Source organism: Rutidosis leptorrhynchoides, chromosome 10, assembly GCF_046630445.1.
Source record: "Rutidosis leptorrhynchoides isolate AG116_Rl617_1_P2 chromosome 10, CSIRO_AGI_Rlap_v1, whole genome shotgun sequence".
Lineage (NCBI taxonomy): Eukaryota > Viridiplantae > Streptophyta > Magnoliopsida > Asterales > Asteraceae > Rutidosis > Rutidosis leptorrhynchoides.
Window position 1 is genome coordinate 20,954,513 of NC_092342.1, and position 25,911 is coordinate 20,980,423.

Genomic DNA, 25,911 nt, shown 5'->3' on the forward strand with positions numbered 1-25,911 from the left:
ATATTCATTAAATATAATAAAAAAGATATTACATAAAATGTAATACAGAAAAAATATAAATCTACTACTAAACTAGCAAACAAAAAAAAAAAAAAAAACTGCTAAACATAAAAAATAAAATACCAACTACTAATTACTAAAGTGGTGTTGTTTTATTTAGCCCAAAAAATAAATTGGATTTAAGCCCAAAACTAAATGATTTCCAGCCGAAAAAATACGTAGTATATCATTTGAATTTTAACCTAGTTATCTTCTTCTTTATTCACACTAGCCATTATTCTTCTTGAAGAAACACGGCATCCATTTTTCAAGAAAAACACAAAAAAAAAAAAAAAAAAAAAAAACGGAATAAATAACCACCTCTACAGCCAATCGTACGCGTCCACGTCGTTCTCACACTCCCATCCAAGCTCGTCACTCCGGCGATTGACACCACCCAAGGGTCACATCTGACGCTGCGCTATTGCCGTCGCTTTTCGTCAACCAAATCCACGTCAGCAAACGGAACGCAGCTGACGCTGTGTTGGTTATGGTCTTATAGGACATCATGTAAAAGTACAACATCTATTTCCAATTTCTAAGACATTTATCATGGAAAATATGATACCTCAGACGTAAATGTAGAGGTAATTAAAGACCAGGAAGGAGTATCAACACTATATCTTATCTTCAACAAAGCAACAAAGAATGCCCGCAAAATGTAAGGTTCGTTGATGTGGCATATGCTGACAACGATCGTTTTTATCTAGCATTCGAGTTCTATTCCACGATTTTAAAGGAGCACGTTACTTCTAGTTTTATGTTGGAGAAAACCCATTGTTTTGGTCCCAACGGTCGGATCCTAAATAGGAGGTAATACGTAACAAATATAATTGATCAATTGAAGTATTTAACGTTTGTTGATTTTCTTTAGTTATTCTTAAATTGCAGAAATTTGGTCAACGGTGTGATCGATATGCATAGAATAGATCTATGCCTTCGAGATTTGAATATGGAAAGCATAATGTTAATAGGCAATTCATCTAAAATACGCATCGGTGGTTTAACGAGTATCTGCCAATCCAACAAAGAATTGATCAGTAAGTGTCAATAATAATATTTCACGTTCAAACTTTTATACAATATTTTACAAACTTACAATACCGCTTATTTTACATAAAGCATGAAATATAGCACACAATAACTTTGATACAAGATAGTTATGAAGATAATTCTAGCTAGTACACAAGTCGTTCAGCAAAGGCAATAAAGACACGTAATTCATACGTCCAGAAACAAGTCATGCATTCTGGTTTTACTAGGACTACTTCCCATCCTTGGTCTTGTGGAACATAACCGTTATGGTCGTTGATAAGACAGCGTGTTGTAACGTCGTCAAAGGGACGAGGGTTACGTAATGACCAACAGTCTCGTAATAACCTAAAAACCTCATTTCTTACCCCAATTACCGACTCCGTCACTTGTGGGAATGTTTTGTTTAATAGTTCTAGCCCGATGTTCTTTTTCTCACTTTGGTGAGAAGCGAATATTACTAACCCGTAAGCATAGCATGCTTCTTTATGTTGCATGTTAGCCGCTTTTTCTAAATCATGAAGTCCTATATTCGGATACATTGAGTCAAAATAATTTCTTAACCCGTTGCGTAAAATAGCACTTGAAATTTTGTTATAACCATTTATATTTACTTAACTCTTTTTCACTTCTCTTATTAGATTGGAACAAGTACTGTGTGGGGATAATAATACTTTTCAGTTTTACAGATGGTAAAATAAAGTTTTGTTACGAAGAAATCAAAGAACAAAGACCAAAGGATAATCTGAAATTGGTACCAATGGACAATCTGAAATTGGTTGAAGCTAATATGCCCGAAGAATATCCTGAAGTTATATCCATAGTCATGAAGTTGTTAGACCAGTCTGTAAGGTATGACACACACACACATATATATATAATCATTGTCACAATGTCGCTACATCACTTAATGGGCATGTATCTGAAAGCACATGAATACATGATTTGTGCTATTTTGTGCGACTTATGACATATACTAATATTAGAGATTCCTTCATTTCCAAGTCAAATTTGAAATAAATTGTTAACTATCATTAAAAACTAGTGGATTGAGTATCATTGACCTCTATTGTCGGCTCAAAAACGTAACTGGCACACTGATGTGAAACATACATGATGCTAAATACACTCTTAAATTATTTATAATATTCAATATTCAAAATGTATTGTTAGGTTTATGATATGCGGATAATTGACTATCTTTATGAATGTTATTAACTCGTATGCATATATTATATTCACTAAGCGTTTTCGCTTACTCGTTGTTGTCTAACCTCTTTTATAGGTTTCGTTTTGAGCAAGGGATAGAGTGCGATAGTTGACTTGTGCATGATATGCTTTTGGACTGCGGATATGCTTGCTCTTAGTGAATGCTAGATGCTTTGGTAGGTGCCTCGGGTGGGATAGATATGTCACTAAAATCATGCTTTGGTCTTTGGTTGTCGTATTGTCAAATGGATCAAGTTTGCCACAAGATTTAGTAACGGGTCGGTCTAATTTTAAATGTACGCACTTGAGAAATATTTTTATGAGTCTACCTGCAAAATTTCAAGTCAAATGGATGTACGGTTAATGAGTTACGAAGAAAAACGTTTATGTGTCAAGGTTATAAAATATACCCAGAAAATTTGTACATGGATTAAAATTACGCTGGTAGTGGAGTAATTTTATGCCGAGTGTTAGATCTGAAATTTTGAGAACAGACTTCAAGGACGTTTGGAGCGTAATTTTACGCTGGGTTTTTACGTCAAGAATTTATCGGGAGTAAAATTACGCTCGTAGTGGAGTAATTTTACGCCAGGTTAAAACAAAGAAAAATGGCTGAATTTCGAGTAAATGGTTCGTGGTCATCATTAAAAACTAGTGGATTGAGTATCATTAACCTTAACATACTAAAAGAGATGACAAATGTTGTAGTTTTAGTTTTACCCGATTGTAATTTTAAGTTTGCGCCCACATTACAAACGGTCCTTCAACTTTGCCTATATTTTCACACCGGTCCCTACAATTTACACTTTTTAATGGGTAAAAAGAGTAAATATACAATTTAATTAAAATATAAAAAACTAATTCCACCCGAATTTATAACGGGCCCTATCTTCTCGCTGGGTACGAGTTAAATTTTTCAGAGACTACCGTTCAACTCGGAAAAATCTTACGAACCCATCGGGACTAACTATACGCGAAACGGACACTTCTAAAAAAAACGCTAAACACAACGACAACCCGTATCTTCCCGCTCGGCACAAGTTAAATTTTTTCGACGGCAGCGTCAGACTCGAAATAATTTTATGAACAGAACTATACTAACTACGTTCTAAACGGACACTTTTTAAAAACGCTAAACACAACGACAGCCCGTATCTTCCTGCTCGCCTCGAGTTAATTTTTTTTTCCAGCACCATTATGCTCGAAATAATTTTATCAACAAAACGAAACTAACTACGTTCGAACCGGACAGCTTTTAAAAAACACTAAAGACGATGACACCAACAACGACGCATAACACATGACCCGTTTTTCCTTCTTTAAATAAAACTGCGTTAAATATGAATGCGCCGGCCGAAAGCCCCCCGCCGCATCGCGCGGGCCGTTCCGGACTAGTTGACTTCTATTGTCGGCTCAAAAATGTAACTGGCGCACTGATGTGAAACATACATGATGCTAAATACACTCTTAAATTATTTATAATATTCATGTATTGTTTTGTTTATGATATGCGAATAATTGACTATCTTTATGAATGTTATTAACTCGTATGCATATATTAACCCATATATACTAAAAGCCATGGCTAATTATGTAGTTTCAGTTGATTCAGATTGTAGTTTTGAGTTTGCGTTCACTACAATCGGTCCCTCAAAATCGGCTCAATTTACACAACAGCCATTCAGGTTTACACTTTTTAGGGGTAGAAAGTGTAAACATAAAATAAACTAATTCCCCCAAAATTTATAACGGGCCCTATCATCTCGCTCGGTGCGCGTTAAATTTTTCCAAGACCATCGTTCAACTCGAAAAAGTCTCACGAACCCAACGAGACTAACTATACGCGAAACGGACACTTTTTAAAAAACGCTTAACACAACGACAGCCCGTATCTTTCTGTTCGCCGCAAGTTAAATTTTTCCGACAGCATCGTTACACTCGAAAATTTTTTATGAACAAAACGGAACTAACTACGTTCGAAACGGACACTTTTTAAAAAAACGCTTAAGAGAACGGCATCTAAAACGGCGCTTAAGACCATGAGCCGTTTTTCCCTCTGTAAATACACAACGCTATGTTAAATATGAATACACAGACCGAAAGCCCCCGTCGCATCGCGCGGGCCGGATCCGAACTAGTTATATTCATTAAGCGTTTTCGCTTACTCGTTGTAAGATGACTGTAAGTCTTGCATTCAAGGCTATAAGTATCTCTCTCAGCAGCAGTAAGTTCCAATGGTACATGCGAGTGTACATGCGAGTGTACATGCGAGTGTCGATACCATTGATTGAGATAAGGAATCTAGGTTTTCATTCGGCATAGTCGTCTAAAGATTCAAGTCTAGGAACCCTATTCAAACTTTCTATTTCATTTTCAGTCTGTAAAAGTTTATGGAGACCAGAGGAAGATGTCCCGACTAAAGCTGGTCGAGTTTCAGAAAATTCGGTAGTTTCGGACGTTGTATCCGTACGGTTACAGTACACAGTTGCACTAAAATAACACGGATACAAGGATAACACGGATGTAAAATCACACGGATGCATGAGTATCCGGGTGAAACTTATACGGATGCAAGGTGTATCCGTACGGTTACAAGGATTTGTATAGTTGCAAGACACGGATGTAAGGTTTGTATATCATGGATTAAAACACAGATGCAATGGTGTATTCGTACGGTTCTTGTATTCGGGTAGTGTATCCGTACGGTTACAGTGTGTAAACGTGCGGTTGTGTTCTTGGCAACTTCTTAGCAGAAAACTGCAACAAAACTAGGCTTTAGGGTAGAATTCGATCTTGCACTTCAATCTTGATTAAAAACCCAAAAAACTATAAAACGATTTGACACAAAACTCGATCAATTAATGATACCAATATCTCTGACACCACTTGTAGGAACAATTAAACGGTATTAATCGATCTAATCTTCAATATCGATTGCGTAATTACTCGATATTGGGTTTTATATCAAAACGACTCAAATACGAATGATCTAAACAAGATAAACGACTTTTAGATGTTGTAGAATAATAACAAGAAGTGCTAGACCTGCAAGGAATCGAAATCATGACTAGGGTATTGTTTAGGTTCGTAACCCTAACAATAACCCGAAATCTACAATTTATAAGGTCTGCACGTGTAATCCGTTCAATAGCAGGATGCAACCGTGCAGTTGCACTTGTACCCGTACGGATGCAACCAGCATCCGTGCGGTTACACAGACAGTAAGCAATTTAACTTTAAATGCACACAATCGATTATCCAAGTACTTACTTTTTCTTAATACACACGAACACGCTATAATGAACTCGGGACTTACGTCAATGCACCAACACTTGTGAATGGAAGATCTATGTGGGTCAAATCAAATGTGTCGACTATGTCAAAAAAATTGCATCTGTTGGTAGGACTATGAAAAACTGAAGAAAAGCAGTGGATGAGAATGCGAGCATTAATAAAGTTGCTGCCTCTCAAGAAAGGAAAAAGTACTAATTGTGGATTATGTGATTGGTATTGACATAACACCATGAGTTGTTCTTCTGCCAGAAATGAAGGTGGAAGTGTGAACAAGGGATTAAAGTTGAAGTCTGAAGGATCTGCTAGAAATGAGGATGGAGGTGTGAATACAAGAAGAAAGAGGAAGCGTGAAGGAACTTTTTTTTTAAAATAGTAATTTTTTTTTAAACAGACTTGCAAAAATGGAAATTTTATCAAAATCATTTCAAAAATGGTAAAACCGAACTTTCAAAGTTCGGTTTTGGTCAAACCCGAAGTTTGGAAGTTCGGTTTTGATACTTTATTCGTTTGGTCTGTTGAATTGATGACTGGATTGGGGACGTGTCAAAACCGAAGTTTGAAACTTCGGTTTTGCTTTAACTTCCAGCTACCCCATTTACTGTAATTTTATCCCCCATAAATACCTTTAATCCGTAAAAATAAAAACTGGCGAATGAAAAAAGGCCACGTGGAAACCGAAGTTTCAAACTTCGGTTTTGGTATCTGTATAAATCTGAAGTTTGATACTTCGGTTCTCACACACAAAACACATCCAAAGCTATAAAAAAATAAAATCGAAAACCCTTTGATTTTTAACAAAAAAAAATTGCTCAAACGAACCAAGTACGTGCTAGATCGGAGCCGATTGATAGTTCTTTATTGTTTTTACAAGTGGAAAAGAATCATAGATCGTATGCACTATTTACAAAGAAGCTTGACGAGGAGAAGTTGATCAAACCAAGAAGAGCTGATCCGAGCTTTTGGCAGCATATTTCACGGCTACCAAACGAAACAATTGATGAGCGGGTGCAGGTGTATCTCGATAATGTGGGTTTAGGTTTAGTTTATAAATTGGGTAAACAAAGACTGGATTGGTCACTTGTTACTGCTATGATTGAAAGATGGCGCCCAGAGACGCATACGTTTCATTTACCGATTGGTACAAAATCATTACCTTATATATATATATATATATATATATATATATATATATATATATATATATATATATATATATATATATATATATATATATATATATATATATATATTAATTATTTATTTCAATATATATTATTATATATTCGTAATATATATCATTAATTTAGTCAAGTATATATATATATATATATATATATATATATATATATATATATATATATATATATATATATATATATGTATATAAATATATATTATTAGATATTTCTTATTAAAATAGTATTTGCGAATATATATATATATATATATATATATATATATATATATATATATATATTTATATATTCGAATATATATATAAATATATATATATATATATAAATATAAATATATATATATATATAAATAAATAAATATTTATATATATATATATATATATATATATATATATATATATATATTTCTGAATACTATATATAATCCATATTAATATTTGTAGGAGAAGCAACTGTAATGTTGCAAGACATTCAGGTTTTATTTGGTTTACCAATAGACGAGGATGTATTCTCCGGTATTTGGAAACAAATGATAGCGATTGGATACCGTTTGTCGTTACCTACTTAGGGATCGCCCCTCAGGCTATTGGTGATAGGGGTATACATAAAGGGAGGATATTAATTTCCATTTTAATGACGGAGTTGGCAGAAGATGTTGGAGACACTGTCGAGTCTCACCAACAGCGGGCTAGAGTATATATTTTAGCTATGATGGGTTGCGTTCTATTTTCTGATTCTAATGCGTATGATGTCCCTTTGAGTTTCTTGCTTACGATCCTGGACTTGAGTCCAGCTAATCGTATTAGTTGGGGTAGTGCGGTTCTCGCACATCTTTATAGAAATTTGTGTAAAGCGGCCACAAACTATGAAGCCAAGGCCATTAATGGTTCGCTACTTTTAGTACAACTGTGGGTGTATGAATGAATTCCATCCCTCGCGCTGATAATGCTAAAAATGAACACATATTTCATAGCATTATCCTTCAAGAAAGACAAGCTTTTAGTTGCAATTGTTCTATTTACAAGTGATATTTGTTTAAATAATAAAAGGTGAAGACAAAAGACAGATTCGACGAGTTGAAGACGCAAATGACCAAAAAGCTAAAAAGTACAAAGTACAATCCAAGTGGTTCAAATTATTGATGAGAAACGTCTCAAAATTACAAGAGTACAAGCCGCAAAACGCAAAGTACAAGATATTAAATCGTACGAAAGGACGTTCGAAAATCCGGAACTGGGACATGAACCAACTATCAACGCGCGACTCAACGTACCTAAAATTACAAGTCAACGATGCACAAGAATATAATATAATATATATATATATAATTATATATAGTTATATATATTATATTATATAATAAAATAAACCAGCAGCCCACGTTTTGCTAAACAAAATATCTTGATCCAGCTGGCCATGCGATCGCATGGCCTGGAAGAAGCAAACCCATGCGATCGCATGGCTAAGAAAGATTGGCCAGGTCTATAAATTGACACGAATTCTGCTCAACTTCAGTACACATTCATCAACAGATATTCACTCTCTCTCAATATATTTATATTTTATAATTATAATTTTAATATTAAGTTAATAATAATAAGGTTATAGTATCGAATGTTTAAAGGTTTTGTAAGTCGAAACTCTATCCGTGTAACGCTACGCTATTAATACTCATTGTAAGTTATGTTCAACCTTTTTAAATTAATGTCTCGTAGCTAAGTTATTATTATGCTTATTTAAGCCGAAGTAATCGTGATGTTGGACTAAATATTAAAAACGGGGTTATTGGGCTTTGGACCATAATTGGGGTTTGGACAAAAGACCAACACTTATGGAAATTGGACTACGGGCTATTAATGGGCTTTATATTAATTAAATGATATCTCGTTGATTTAATATAGAGATTTATAATTTGACGTATTTATATTTAACCACATACACTTGACTGGGTACGGTGGGAGGGATATTTATAAATACCAATAATTGTTCATTTAACCGGACACGAGGATGAATTAATAGTTAATGGACTCATTAAAACAGGGGTGGATTACATTCAAGGGTAATTGGTGTAATTGTTAACAAAGTATTAAAACCTTGGATTACACGCAGTCGATAACCTGGTGTATTCATTAAACAAAGTATTAAGACCTTGTTACAGTTTGAATCCCCAATTAGTTGGAATATTTGACTTCGGGTATAAGGGTAATTTGACGAAGACTCTCGCACTTTATAATTATGACCGATGGACCATTATGGACAAAACCAGATGGACATATCGAATAATCCAGGACAAAGGACAATTAACCCATGGTAATAAATTAAAATTAACACGTCAAATATCATGATTATGGAAGTTTAAATAAGCATAATTCCTTTATTTTATATCTCATCGTACTTTTATTTATTATCATTTTATTTATCGTATTTTAAATTATTCCACTTTTATTTTTACGCTTTACTTGTATTTTTAATTATCACATTTTTATTTATCGTCATTTACTTCACGCTTTAAATTAAGTTTTATTTATATTTAATCTTGTACATTAGGTTTTAATTATGACTTAAGACGTAAAATTGACAAACCGGTCATTAAACGGTAAAACACCCCTTTTATAATAATAATAATACTACTATATTACTTATATATATATATATATATATATATATATATATATATATATATACATACAAATATAGTTTAAAATAAATATAGCGTTAAACTTAGCTGTATCACTGTGGAACGAACCAGACTTACTAAAAACTACACTACTCTACGATTAGGTACACTGCCTATAAGTGTTGTAGCAAGGTTTAGGTATATCCCATTCAATAAATAAATAAATAACTTGTGTAAAACTGTTTCATATTTAATAGTATTTCGTAGTAAAATATAATCTATTTCGTACTACACCTCGCACACATCAAGTATTTTTGGCACCGCTGCCGGGGACCCGAAAGCGAAACGCTATAAAAAAATATATTAGTTTTTAAAGTAATTTTGTAAAAAAAATATATAAGTTTAAAAAAAAGTATATATATATCTATTTAAGTGTTTAAATAAAAAGAAAATATATTTTATATAATTTATATAAAGTATAAAAGTATTTTTTTCTTCAGTTCTTAAAAATATAATTTTAAATTTCAGTTATATTTTAAATTTTGTAAGAGTTATAAATTAAAAAAATAATAAAAAAATTAAAGAAATCTGAACCTGTCGATATTGAACCTGCATTTAATCTGAACCTGCTACTCATGCGATCGCATGAGTATGGAGGTATAAAGCCATGCGACCGCATGGTGTTGTCTGACACACCTGAAACCTCTGCTGGTACGGATTAAGGTTAGGTTTTAATTATTATTATTATTAATTAATTATAGTTGGGGTTTAATTTAATAATATTTAGTTTATTTTTAAATTAATTTGTATTTTTTAAGTTTTAATTAGTTTTATTAATATATAAATTAATCCTTTTATAAAATAATAATATAAAATTAATAATTTTATAAAAATAAGTAATTTTATCATTTTTTTTATCTTTTTATAAATTGTATATTTTTATCGTTTATTTCGTAATTTGTATATTTATCGTTCGTAATTAGTTTAAACTTAGTTTTTGCCATAGTTATTTTTATTTCTAGATTTTTAGGCTTTGCCGTAAAATCCCTTAAGTGCTTTTTCTTTAGACTAAGATTTAGGTACTTTAGAATTTTACGACGTAGTTTATAGATTTTAGTGCCTATTTAAGTAATTGCCGTTTTGAATATAGAATTCCTTTAAGCTTTAATACCTTTAGACGCAATCTTTAATTTTTAGTTTTTAGACCTTTTAAGTTTCGACGCTCTACTTTCTTATTTTTTTTTTCGACTTTCTATTTTTCGACGTTTGTTTTTCGATTCTTATTTTTCGACGCGCTTTTTCTTTCTCGTTTCTACACTCTAGTTTTTAGGACATAGATTTTATCTTCTTCAAATTTAGACGAAAATTATTTTAAGAGGTTAAATTGATAGACATCCAAAATTTTCTGGTTCGTAGTAATAGTTGGATCTGTTAGTGGCGAGTTGTGGGCTTCCGATTTAAAGGGTCCTGGCTACCTGCTGCATCTATTGGCTATTCGAAACGTGGGCAAAATCAGAAAAGTCTATTAATTTGATAACTTTAATAATTTTTATCTTTATAACCAATAGGATATTCAGTGAATGCACCGAGCAAAACGTTCACCACCTTTCATACGTTCACCTCCTGTAACTCGATCAAGACATGTAGCCAACATTGTCGCCGTTAATTTTTCTTTAGAATCATCATCTAGTCGACCAAGTACTCTAATTCAAATTTCCGATAATCCATTTTTTGAACCTGACCTCACAATTGAGAACCCGGAGGATATTCAAGGACAATTCAGAGATCCTGAACCACTAATCATTCTTCCTGAACCACAAATCATTCAACCAGAGATTGTCGAGGAAGAAACCATTAAATCAGAATCCTCTAGTGATTCAGATTCAACAAATACAATCATGGAAAATCAAGAACCTCTAAGTATGGAAGATCGAATGAGAGCTACACGCACGGGCCAAGGTCATGCAATTACTCAACCAGACATTAATGCACCAGATTATGAAATCAAAGGACAAATCCTACACATGGTAACTAATCAATGCCAATTTAGTGGTACGCCAAAGGAAGATCCAAACGAACATCTTCGGACCTTTAATAGGATCCGTACTCTATTCAAAATCAGAGAAGTTGAGGATGAACAGATCTATCTCATGTTATTTCCCTGGACTTTAAAGGGAGAAGCCAAAGATTGGTTAGAATCGTTACCTGAAGGGGCGATTGACACATGGGATGTCTTAGTTGAGAAATTTCTTAAAAGATTCTTTCCGGCATTTAAAGCCGTGAGACTTCAAGGAGAAATTGTTACGTTTGCGCAAAAGCCAAATGAAGCATTATATGAGGCGCGGACAAGATTCGGAAAGTTGTTGAGAGGATATTTTCAACATGGCTTAGACACTTATCAAATAGTACAAATATTCTACCAAGGATGTGATGTTGCTACACGAAAAGACATCGACACAGCAGCTGTTAGTTCCATTATGAAGAAAACCGCAACTGAAGCTCACAAAATTATTGATAACACAGCATCCCACTCACATGAGTGGCACCAGGTAAAAGATATTCTTCATTCATCTAAAGCGGCTAGAGCCGATTCTAGCCATGACTTTGATTCCATTTCCGCAAAGTTAGATGTTTTCGAGAGACGAATGGAGAAGATGACTAAAGAAATTCACCCAATACGAATTAGTTGTGAGCAGTGTGGAGGACCACATTTGATAAAATATTGTCTCAGTATTGAACAAACAATGGAACAAAGAGAGAATGTTTCATACATGAACCAAAGGCCTGGAAATAATTATCAAAATAATTATCAACCGCCAAGACCAAACTACAATCAAAATCAGAATTATAACCGAAATGTTCCATACAACAACCAACAAGGTTCTAGTAATCAACAAGTATCTAATAATACTTACAACCAGCAAAGACCTATTTTTCCAAATAAACCACCACAAACCGATGATAAAAAGCCAAATTTAGAAGATATGATGTCAAAGCTAGTTGAATCTCAAACTCAATTTTTCACATCTCAGAAACAAACCAATGAACAAAATGCTCAAGCATTTAGAAATCAACAAGCTTCTATTCAAAATCTGGAACAAGAAGTGAGCAACATAGCAAGATTGATAAGTGAAAGAAAACCGGGGAGTCTACTAGCGATACAAATGCTAACCCCCGAAATGAAACAGCTAAAGCCATTACCACAAGAAGTGGTATTACACTTAAATCACCTGAAATACCTGTAATTTCTGATGACTCTATTCCTACTACACAGGCACCACAGCCTGATCAAGAGAAGGAAACATAACCGGTAGTTGAAAAGGTTAATGAAGATAACACAGTTAAGGCTAAACCTTATGTTAAACCATACCAACCACCGTTTCCTTAACCGAGTAAAATGATAAAAGAAAGACTTGAAGCCGAGCAATCCAAATTCTTGGATATGTTTAAACAAATAAATGTCAATCTTCCTTTCATTGATGTGATTTCAGGAATGCCAAGATATGCTAAATTCATGAAAGATATAATCACAAATAGAAAGAAAATGGAAGAACTCTCGGCTGTTACTATGAATGCTAATTGTTCTGCAGTGCTGTTGAATAAGCTACCAGAAAAATTATCAGATCCAGGAAGTTTCACAATTCCATGTTTTCTGGGTAGTCTTAGTTCAATAGAAGCATTGGCAAACTTAGGTGCTAGTATAGATTTAATGTCGTATTCACTATACACTAAACTAGACCTTGGAGAATTGAAACCAACAAGAATAATCATACAACTAGCCGATCGATCAGTAAAATATCCTAGAGGGATAATTGTAGTGACCCGAACTTTTCCATGTTTATATATATTAAATGAAATTGTTATTTATATGATTAAGTTTTTCCAACATGTTAACCAATCAAACTTGTTAAGACGTGATCAATTGAAATATGTTTCATATAGACAATTGACAACCCAAGTTGACCGGTGATTCACGAACGTTAAAACTTGTAAAAACTATATGATGACATATATATGATTATATATATAGTTAACATGATATTATGATAAGTAAGTATCTCATTAGGTATTTTAACAATGAGTTATATACATAAAATTGTGTTTATTGAATTAAGAAACTCGAAACGATATATATAACGATTATCGTTATAACAACGTCTTACTAATTACATAAGAATCATATTAAGATATTGTTACACTATGTTTAATCATGATAAATGATAATTAAACATGTCATTATGTATATTAACAATGAACTACATATGTAAAAACAAGACTACTAACTTAAGGATTTCGAAACGAGACATATATGTAACGATTATCGTTGTAACGACATTTAAATGTATATATATCATATTAAGATATATTAATATATCATAATATCATGATAATATAATAATTTAACATCTCATTAGATATAATAAACATTGGGTTAACAACATTTAACAAGATCGTTAACTTAAAGGTTTCAAATCAACATTTACATGTAACGACTAACGATGACTTAACGACTCAGTTAAAATGTATATACATGTAGTGTTTTAATATGTATTTATACACTTTTGAAAGACTTCAAGACACTTATCAAAATACTTCTACTTAACAAAAATGCTTACAATTACATCCTCGTTCAGTTTCATCAACAATTCTACTCGTATGCACCCGTATTCGTACTCGTACAATACACAACTTTTAGATGTATGTACTATTTGTATATACACTCCAATGATCAGCTCTTAGCAGTCCATGTGAGTCACCTAACACATGTGGGAACCATCATTTGGCAACTAGCATGAAATATCTCATAAAATTACAAAAATATGAGTAATCATTCATGACTTATTTACATGAAAACAAAATTACACATCCTTTATATCTAATCCATATACCAACGACCAAAAACACCTACAAACACTTTCATTCTTCAATTTTTTTCATCTAAGTGATCTCTCTCAAGTTCTATCTTCAAGTTCTAAGTGTTCTTCATAAATTCTATAAGTTCTAGTTTCATAAAATCAAGAATACTTCCAAGTTTGCTAGCCTACTTCCAATCTTGTAAAGTGATCATCCAACTTCAAGAAATATTTCTTATTTACAGTAATATATCTTTCTAATATAAGGTAATACTCATATTCAAACTTTGATTCAATTTCTATAACTATAACAATCTTATTTTGAGTGGAAATCTTACTTGAACTTGTTTTCGTGTCATGATTCTGCTTCAAGAACTTTCAAGCCATCCAAGGATCCTTTGAAGCTAGATCTATTTTTCTCATTTCCAGTAGGTTTATCCACAAAACCTGAGGTAGTAATGATGTTCATAACATCATTCGATTCATATATATAAAACTACCTTATTCGAAGGTTTAAACTTGAAATCACTAGAACATAGTTTAGTTAATTCTAATCTTGTTCGCAAACAAAAGTTAATCCTTCTAACTTGACTTTTAAAATCAACTAAACACATGTTCTATATCTATATGATATGCTAACTTAATGATTTAAAACCGGAAAACATGAAAACACCGTAAAACCTGATATACGCCGTTGTAGTAACACCGCGGGCTGTTTTGGGTTAGTTAATTAAAAACTATGATAAATTTTTATTTAAAAGTTGTTCTTCTGAGAAAATGATTTTTCTTATGAACATGAAACTATATCCAAAAATCATGGTTAAACTCAAAGTGGAAGTATGTTTTTCAAAATGGTCATCTAGACGTCGTTCTTTCGACTGAAATGACTACCTTTACAAAAACGACTTGTAACCTATAATTCCGACTATAAACATATAATTTTTATGTATAGATTTATAAACTTAAGTTCAATATGAAACCATAGCAATTAGATTCACTCAAAACGGATTTAAAACGAAGAAGTTATGGGTAAAACAAGATTGGTTATTTTTGCTTGTTGTAGCTACGTGAAAATTGGTAACAAATCTATATTAATCATATTCTAGCTAACTTATATTGTATTATACATGTATTATAATATATTATGTAATCTTGGGATACCATAGACACGTATGAAAATGTTTTGACATATCATATCGACCCATCTATATATATATTATTTGGAACAACCATAGACACTCTATATGCAGTAATGTAGGAGTTAACTATACAGGGTTGAGGTCGATTCTAAAAATATATATAGTTTGAGTTGTGATCTAGCCTGAGACGTGTATACACTGGGTCGTGGATTGATTCAAGATAATATATATCAATTTATTTCTGTACATCTAATTATGGACAACTAGTTGTAGGTTACTAACAAGGACAACTGACTTAATAAACTTAAAACAGTAAAACGTATTAAAAATGTTGTAAATATATTTTGAACATACTTTGATATATATGTACATATTTGTTATAGGTTCGTGAATCGACCAGTGGCCAAGTCTTACTTCCCGACGAAGTAAAAATCTGTGAAAGTGAGTTATAGTCCCACTTTTAAAATCTAATATTTTGGGATGAGAATACATGCAGTTTTATAAATGTTTTACGAAATAGACACAAGTAAATGAAACTACATTATATGGGTGAATGATCGAAGCCGAATATGCCCCTTTTGCTTGGTAGCCTAAGAATTAGTAAACCGATCTACTAATTGACGCGAATCCTAAAGATAGATCTATTGGGCCTAACGAACCCCATCCAAAGTACCGGATGCTTTAGTACTTCGAATTCTTTTTTATCATGTCCGAAGGATTTCCCGGAATGATAGGGGATATTCTTATATGCATATTGTTAATGTCGGTTACCAGGTGTTCACCATATGAATGATTTTTATCTCTATGTATGGGATGTATATTGAAATATGAAATCTTGTGGTCTATTATTATGATTTGATAATATATAGGTTAAACCTATAACTCACCAACATTTTTGTTGACGTTTTAAGCATGTTTATTCTCAGGTGATTATTAAGAGCTTCCGCTATTGCATACTAAAATAAGGACAAGATTTGGAGTCCATGCTTGTATGATATTATGTAAAAACTGCATTCAAGAAACTTATTTTTGATGTAATATATTCTTATTGTAAACCATTATGTAATGGTCGTGTGTAAACGGTATATTTTAGATTATCATTATTTGATAATCTACGTAATGCTTTTTAAACCTTTATAGATAAAATAAAGGTTATGGTTGTTTTAAAAATGAATGCAGCCTTTGAAAAACGTCTCATATAGAGGTCAAAACCTCGCGGCGAAATCAATTAATATCGAACGTTTATAATCAATATGAACGGGACATTTCAGTTGGTATCCTAGCGTTGGTCTTAGAGAACCAGAAAATTGCATTAGTGCGTCTTACCGAGTTTGTTAGGATGTATTAGTGAGTCTGGACTTCGACCGTGTTTTTCTTCTAAAATGATTGCTTAACATTTTTTTGTTGGAAACTATATATTATTAATATGTAAATATTATGTGATATATTAATCTCTTAACGTATTTGATATTGTGTGATAGATGTCTACCTCTAGTACAAATCCCATTGATTCACCTAATAATAATGAAGAGTCGAATATATTTTGGGAAGATTCACAAATTCCCGAAGAGGAACCGGAAGAGGAGGAATCGGAAGAGGAGGAACCGGAAGAAGAGGAACCAGAAGAGGATGAATTGGAAGAGGAGGAACCAGAAGAAGAAGATGTTCCGAAGGAAGAAATATTGATACCTATAGTAAATCGATTAAATAAAAGAAAATCCTCAACCAACGGACCAAAGTTAATAATGATCAATGGTGTTTCCGCTGAGGAAGCAAAATATTGGGAAGATTACCAATTTTCCGATGAATCGGATCCCGATGAGGATTTCGATGATGTTATAGAAATTACCTCGACCCAATTTAATAAAGCGAAAGAAAATAATAAGGGAAAAGGTATAAAAATAGAGAAACCCGATTCTAACCCCTATGAACTTTATATGTATCGACAACATCCGTATTTCCTAAAATGTAACAATGACCCGGGAACCTCTAAACCACCATATTTTTCTAAACCATTATGGAAAACGACGGCTCGTATTAGAGGAACACCATATATTCCTAGAAAATTAGGAAAACGAACCAAGTTCTAAGAAGAAGAAACCAGTGATTCAGATTAGAAGGTTGTAATCATGTTGTGTATTATATGTATTGTAGTGTGCTTGTACTTTTATGTTCTATGTAAAAATTGCTTGTATTGTTTGTTAATTATCTTTTACGAATCTAATCCTTGTCTATTTTACAGTATAAAAACAAAATGGACGTTAAGGGTAGACAACCAAATATTATAGAAGACCTACAAGAGGATATGATTGAGGAAATCTTGTCCAGAGTTGGTCAGAATTCATCAGCACATTTAGTTATGGCGAAATTAACTTGTCAAACATTTGAAAGACTTTCCAGAAATGCCTTAGTTTATAAAAGGCTTTCCTTTAATAGGTGGGGTATATCACATTGGGGAGACCGTAAGTTACGCCGTGTTTTCTTTAAAGCGTTAAATGCGGGGAACCCAAATGCAATTTTACGCTACGGGTTAAGAACCTATTTTGACTCAACATATCCCAACATAGGATTTTGTGAATTAGAAAGAGCTTCTAACATGCAACATAAAGAAGCATATTATGCTTACGGGTTAGTGATATTCGCTTCTTACCAAAGTGAGAAAAAGAACATTGGATTGCAACTTTTAAATAAAACCTTCCCACAAGTGACGGATTCAGTAGTTGGGGTGAGAAACAAGATTTTTAGATTATTACGGGGCTGTTGGACATTACGAAACCCTCGTCCTTTTGACTACATTACAACATGCTGCCTAGCCAATGGTCATAAAGGTTATTTTCCACAAGACCAAGGATGGGAAGTCGTCTTAGTAAAACTAGAATGCATGACTTATTTCTGGACTTATGAATTACGTGTCTTTATTTCCTTTGCTGAACAACTTGCGTATTAACTAGAGTTATCTTCAAAACTGTCCTGTATCAAAGTGTACTATATTTCATGTTATATGTAATATAGCGATGTTGTAAGTTTGAAGAATATTTATATGTGATATATTATTATAATCAGATTTTCATATGGAATTGTAGTAGTTGAATTGTATATTAGCTACTAAGTATGAACCTAACGGGTAGGTAGTACCCGTATTTAAACTTATAAAACGCTAATATGAAGAAAAAGCTTTTATAAATGAGTTCATATTATGCTACGAAATACTATTGACTACTCTTAATATTCTGTATGATTAAGTCGATTCAGTTGGCTATTTTGAAGGAAATGGCACCGACTACTCGACACACCATGAATATGAGCGAAGAGGAATTTCGTACCTCTCTTGCTGCAAACATAGCCGCAGTACAGGCTGCGCTACATACCAACAATAACTCTGAATCTAGCAATGTAGCTAACGGCGCAAGAAATCGTGTAGGATGCTCCTACAAAGAATTCACTGCCTGCAAACCTTTGGAATTTGATGGAACCGAAGGACCAATTGGATTGAAACGGTGGACCGAGAAAGTCGAATCGGTGTTTGCCATAAGTAAGTGTACTGAAAAGGAAAAAGTTCAGTACGCTACGCATACCTTCACAGGTACTGCGTTAACGTGGTGGAATACCTATCTTGAACAGGTAGGACAAAATGCTGCTTACGCACTACCATGGTCGGCATTCAAGCAATTGATAAACGAGCAGTACCGTCCTAGAAACGAAGTCAATAAACTCAAGGCAGAACTTAGAGAGTTACGAACACAAGGGTTTGACGTTACCACATATGAACGACGATTCACAGAGTTGTGCCTATTGTGTCCGGGAGCATTCGAAGATGAAGAAGAGAAGATCGACGTGCTTGTAAAAGGGTTACCAGTAAGGATTCAAGAAGATGTGAGTTCACACGAGCCCGCTTCTATACAGAAGGCAAGTCGAATGGCTCATAAACTCATAAATCAGATTGAGGGAAGAATTAAAGAGCAGGCGGCCGAAGAAGCCAACAAGAAACAACACAAGAGGAAGTGGGAGGAAAACGGTGACAAGAGTCACCAGTACAACAACAACAACAATTACAACCACAATTGCAACAACTATCCCAACAACCGCAACAACAATCGCAACAATAACTGCAATCCTAACAATAACTATAACAAATATCCCAACAACAACCTCAATAACAACAACGGCAACAAAAACCAAAAACAGCCATGTCATAGGTGTGAAGAAAATCATCAGGGGTTTTGCACGACATTTTGCAACAGGTGTAAAAGAAATGGTCATAGCGCGACAAAGTGTGAGGTCTACAGACCAAAGTTTAACAGAACTAAAGGAACAAATAATGTCGGAACAAGTAATGCCGAAACGAATAGTGTCGGAGCAAGTAATACCAACGCTGTTTGTTATAAATGTGGAAAACCGGGCCACATTATTAGAAATTGCCCGAATCAGGGGAATACTAATGGGCAAGGTCGTGGAAGAGTTTTCAATATTAATGCGGCAGAAGCACAGGAAGACCCGGAGCTTATTACGGGTACGTTTCTTATTGAAGATAAATCTGCTTATGTTTTATTTGATTCGGGTGCGGATAGAAGCTATATGAGTAGAGAATTTTGTGCTAAATTAATTTGCCCATTGACGCCTTTGGATAGTAAATTTTTACTCGAATTAGCAAACGGTAAATTAATTTCAGTAGATAATATATGTCGGGAGAGAGACATTAAATTGGGGGATGAAACGTTTAAAATTGATTTAATACCAGTCGAGTTAGGGAGTTTTGATGTAATAATTGGCATGGACTGGTTGAAAAATGTGAGAGTAGAAGTCGTTTGTTACAAAAATGCGATTCGCATTATGCGTGAAAAAGGAAAACCTTTAATGGTGTACGGAGAAAAGAACAACGCGAAATTAAATCTTATTAGTAGCTTGAAGGCGCAAAAACTAATAAGAAAAGGTTGTTACGTCATTCTAGCACAAATCGAGGAAGTTAAACCTGAAGAAAAGAACATCAGTGATGTTCCCGTCGCAAAAGAATTTCCCGATGTATTTTTGAAAGAATTACCGGGATTACCCCCACATCGATCCGTTGAATTTCAAATAAACCTTGTACCAGGAGCTACACCAATAGCTCGTGCTCCATACAGACTAGCACCCAGCGAAATGAAAGAATTACAAAGTCAGTTACAGGAACTTTTAGAGCGTGGTTTCATTCGACCAAGCACATCACCATGGGGAGCTCCTGTTTTGTTTGTCAAGAAGAAAGATGGTACATTCAGGTTGTGTATCGACTACTGAGAGTTGAATAAACTTACCATCAAGAACCGCTACCCACTACCGAGAATCGAAGACTTATTTGATCAACTACAAGGCTCGTCTATTTATTCGAAGATCGATTTACGTTCTGGATATCATCAAATGCAGATGAAGGAGGATGATATTCCAAAGACTGCTTTTAGGATGCGTTACGGTCATTACGAGTTTATGGTTATGCCGTTTGGATTGACTAACGCACCAGCTGTGTTCATGGACCTCATGAACCGAGTGTGTGGGCCATATCTTGACAAGTTTGTCATTGTTTTCATCGATGACATACTTATTTACTCGAAGAATGATCAAGAGCACGAAGAACATTTGAGAAAAGTGCTAGAGTTGCTGAGAAAAGAAAAATTGTACGCTAAGTTTTCAAAGTGTGCATTTTGGTTGGAAGAAGTTCAATTCCTCAGTCATATAGTGAACAAAGAAGGTATTCAGGTGGATCCAGCAAAGATTGAAACCGTTAAAAAGTGGAAAACCCCGAAAACTCTGAAACACATACGCCAATTTTTAGGACTAGTTGGTTACTACTGAAGGTTCATCCAAGACTTTTCCAGAATAGCAAAACCCTGGACTGCATTAACGCATAAAGGGAAGAAATTTGAATGGAAAGATGAACAAGAGAAAGCGTTTCAATTGTTAAAGAAAAAGTTAACTACGGCACCTATATTGTCATTACCTGAAGGGAATGATGATTTTGTGATATATTGTGAAGCCTCAAAGAAAGGTCTCGGTTGTGTATTAATGCAACGAACGAAAGTAATTGCTTATGCGTCTAGACAATTGAAGATTCACGAACAGAATTATACGATGCATGATTTGGAATTAGGCGCAGTTATTTTTGCATTAAAGACTTGGAGGCACTACTTATATGGGGTCAAAAGTATTATATATACCGACCACAAAAGTCTTCAACACATATTTAATCAGAAACAACTGAATATGAGGCAGCGTAGGTGGATTGAATTGTTGAATGATTACGACTTTGAGATTCGTTATCACCCGGGGAAGGCAAATGTGGTAGTCGACGCCTTGAGCAGAATGGACAGAGAACCCATTCGAGTAAAAGCTATGAATATAATGATTCACACTAACCTTACTACTCAAATAAAGGAGGCGCAACAAGGAGTTTTAAAAGAGGAAAATTTAAAGGATGAAATATCCAAAGGATCGGAGAAGCATCTTAATATTCGGGAAGATGGAACCCGGTATAGGGCTGAAAGAATTTGGGTACCAAAATTTGGAGATATGAGAGGAATGGTACTTAGAGAAGCTCATAAAACCAGATACTCAATACATCCTGAAACGGAGAAGATGTACAAGGATCTCAAGAAACATTTTTGGTGGTCACGTATGAAAGCCGATGTTGCTAAATACGTAGGGGAATGTTTGACGTGTTCTAAGGTCAAAGCAGAGCATCAGAAACCATCAGGTCTACTTCAACAACCTGAAATCCCGGAATGGAAATGGGAAAACATTACCATGGATTTCATCACTAAATTGCCAAGGACTGCAAGTGGTTTTGATACTATTTGGGTAATAGTTGATCGTCTCACCAAATCAGCACACTTCCTGCCAATAAGAGAAGATGACAAGATGGAGAAGTTAGCACGACTGTATTTGAAGGAAGTCATCTCCAGACATGGAATACCAATCTCTATTATCTCTGATAGGGATGGCAGATTTATTTCAAGATTCTGGCAGACATTACAGCAAGCATTAGGAACTCGTCTAGACATGAGTACTGCCTATCATCCACAAACTGATGGGCAGAGCAAAAGGACGATACAAACGCTTGAAGACATGCTACGAGCATGTGTTATTGATTTCAGAAACAGTTGGGATCGACATCTACCGTTAGCAGAATTTTCCTACAACAACAGTTACCATTCAAGCATTGAGATGGCGCCGTTTGAAGCACTTTATGGTAGAAAGTGCAGGTCTCCGATTTGTTGGAGTGAAGTGGGGGATAGACAGATTACGGGTCCGGAGATAATACAAGAAACTACCGAGAAGATCATCCAAATTCAACAATGGTTGAAAACCGCCCAAAGTCGACAAAAGAGCTACGCTGACATTAAAAGAAAAGATATAGAATTTGAAATTGGAGAAATGGTCATGCTTAAAGTTGCACCTTGGAAAGGCGTTGTTCGATTTGGTAAACGAGGGAAATTAAATCCAAGGTATATTGGATCATTCAAGGTTATTGATCGTGTCGGACCAGTAGCTTACCGACTTGAGTTACCTCAACAAATCACGGCTGTACATAACACTTTCCACGTCTCGAATTTGAAGAAATGTTTTGATAAAGAAGATCTCACTATTACGTTAGACGAAGTCCAAATAAACGAAAAACTTCAATTCATCGAAGAACCCGTCGAAATAATGGATCGTGAGGTTAAAAGACTTAAGTAAAATAAGATACCAATTGTTAAGGTTCGATGGAATTCTCGTAGAGGACCCGAGTTCACCTGGGAATGAGAAGATCAGATGAAAAAGAAATACCCGCACTTATTTCCAGAAGATACGTCAACACCTCCAACTGCTTAAAATTTCGGGACGAAATTTATTTAACGGGTAGGTACTGTAGTGACCCGAACTTTTCCATGTTTATATATATTAAATGAAATTGTTATTTATATGATTAAGTGTTTCCAACATATTAAGCAATCAAACTTGTTAAGACGTGATTAATTGAAATAGGTTTCATATAGACAATTGACCACCCAAGTTGACCGGTGATTCACGAACGTTAAAACTTGTAAAAACTATATGATGACATATATATGATTATATATATATAGTTAACATGATATTATGATAAGTAAGTATCTCATTAGGTATTTTAACAATGAGTTATATACATAAAATTGTGTTTATTGAATTAAGAAACTCGAAACGATATATATAACGATTATCGTTATAACAACGTCTTACTAATTACATATGAATCATATTAAGATATTGTTACACTATGTTTAATCATGATAAATTATAAGTAAACATGTCATTATGTATATTAACAATGAACTACATATGTAAAAACAAGACTACTAACTTAAGGATTTCGAAACGAGACATATATGTAACGATTATCGTTGTAACGACATTTAAATGTATATATATATATCATATTAAGATATATTAATATATCATAATATCATGATAATATAATAATTTAACATCTCATTAGATATAATAAACATTGGGTTAACAACATTTAACAAGATCGTTAACTTAAAGGTTTCAAATCAACAGTTACATGTAACGACTAACGATGACTTAACGACTCAGTTAAAATGTATATACATGTAGTGTTTTAATATGTATTCATACACTTTTGAAAGACTTCAATACACTTATCAAAATACTTCTACTTAACAAAAATGCTTACAATTACATCCTCGTTCAGTTTCATCAACAATTCTACTCGTATGCACCCGTATTCGTACTCGTACAATACACAGCTTTTAGATGTATGTACTATTGGTATATACACTCCAATGATTAGATCTTATCAGCCCATGTGAGTCACCTAACACTTGTGGGAACCATAATTTGGTAACTAGCATGAAATATCTCATAAAATTACAAAAATATGAGTAATCATTCATGACTTATTTACATGAAAACAAAATTACACATCCTTTATATCTAATCCATATACCAACGACCAAAAACACCTACAAACACTTTAATTCTTCAATTTTTTTCATGTAAGTGATCTCTCTCAAGTTCTATCTTCAAGTTCTAAGTGTTCTTCATAAATTCTATAAGTTCTAGTTTCATAAAATCAAGAATACTTCCAAGTTTGCTAGCTTACTTCCAATCTTGTAAAGTGATAATCCAACTTCAATAAATCCTTCTTATTTATAGTAAGATATCTTTCTAATACAAGGTAATACTCATATTCAAACTTTTATTCAATTTCTATAACTATAATAATCTTATTTCGAGTGGAAATCTTACTTGAACTTGTTTTCGTGTCATGATTCTGCTTCAAGAACTTTCAAGCCATCCAAGGATCCTTTGAAGCTAGATCTATTTTTCTCATTTCCAGTAGGTTTATCCACAAAACCTGAGGTAGTAATGATGTTCATAACATCATTCGATTCATATATATAAAACTACCTTATTCAAAGGTTTAAACTTGAAATCACTAGAACATAGTTTAGTTAATTCTAACTTGTTCGCAAACAAAAGTTAATCCTTCTAACTTGACTTTTAAAATCAACTAAACACATTTTCTATATCTATATGATATGCTAACTTAATGATTTAAAACTGAAAAACACGAAAAACGCCGTAAAACCGGATATACGCCGTTGTAGTTACACCGCGGGCTGTTTTGGGTTAGTTAATTAAAAACTATGATAAATTTTGATTTAAAAGTTGTTCTTCTGGGAAAATGATTTTTCTTATGAACATGAAACTATATCCAAAAATCATGGTTAAACTCAAAGTGGAAGTATGTTTTCCAAAATGGTCATCTAGACGTCGTTCTTTCGACTGAAATGACTACCTTTACAAAAACGACTTGTAACCTGTAATTCCGACTATAGACATATACTTTTTCTGTATATATTTATAAACTTAAGTTCAATATGAAACCATAGCAATTGGATTCACTCAAAACGGATTTAAAACGAAGAAGTTATGGGTAAAACAAGATTGGTTATTTTTGCTTGTTGTAGCTACGTGAAAATTGGTAACAAATCTATATTAATCATATCCTAGCTAACTTATATTGTATTATACATGTATTCTAATATATTATGTAATCTTGGGATACCATAGACACGTATGCAAATGTTTTGACATATCATATCGACCAATCTATATATATTATTTGGAACAACCATAGACACTCTATATGCAGTAATGTTGGAGTTAGCTATACAGGGTTGAGGTTGATTTTAAAAATATATATAGTTTGAGTTGTGATCTAGCCTGAGACGTGTATACACTGGGTCGTGGATTGATTCAAGATAATATATATCAATTTATTTCTGTACATCTAATTATGGACAACTAGTTGTAGGTTACTAACAAGGACAACTGACTTAATAAACTTAAAAGAGTAAAACGTATTAAAAATGTTGTAAATATATTTTGAACATACTTTGATATATATGTACATATTTGTTATAGGTTCGTGAATCGACCAGTGGCCAAGTCTTACTTCCCGACGAAGTAAAAATCTGTGAAATAGAGTTATAGTCCCACTTTTAAAATCTAATATT

At 33.6% G+C, this 25,911-nt stretch overlaps 1 protein-coding gene across 1 annotated transcript; it reads left to right on the forward strand.

Annotated features, from left to right (window-relative positions):
- The first annotated feature begins 453 nt into the window (after nt 1–453).
- Nucleotides 454–2,789, forward strand: LOC139871596 (uncharacterized). The gene is made up of 4 exons (XM_071859308.1): nt 454–852; nt 931–1,079; nt 1,713–1,923; nt 2,357–2,789. The coding sequence occupies exons 1-4, from the start codon at nt 800–802 to the stop codon at nt 2,391–2,393; spliced, it is 450 nt and encodes a 149-aa protein (XP_071715409.1). The 5' UTR covers nt 454–799; the 3' UTR covers nt 2,394–2,789.
- The last annotated feature ends 23,122 nt before the right edge of the window (nt 2,790–25,911 follow it).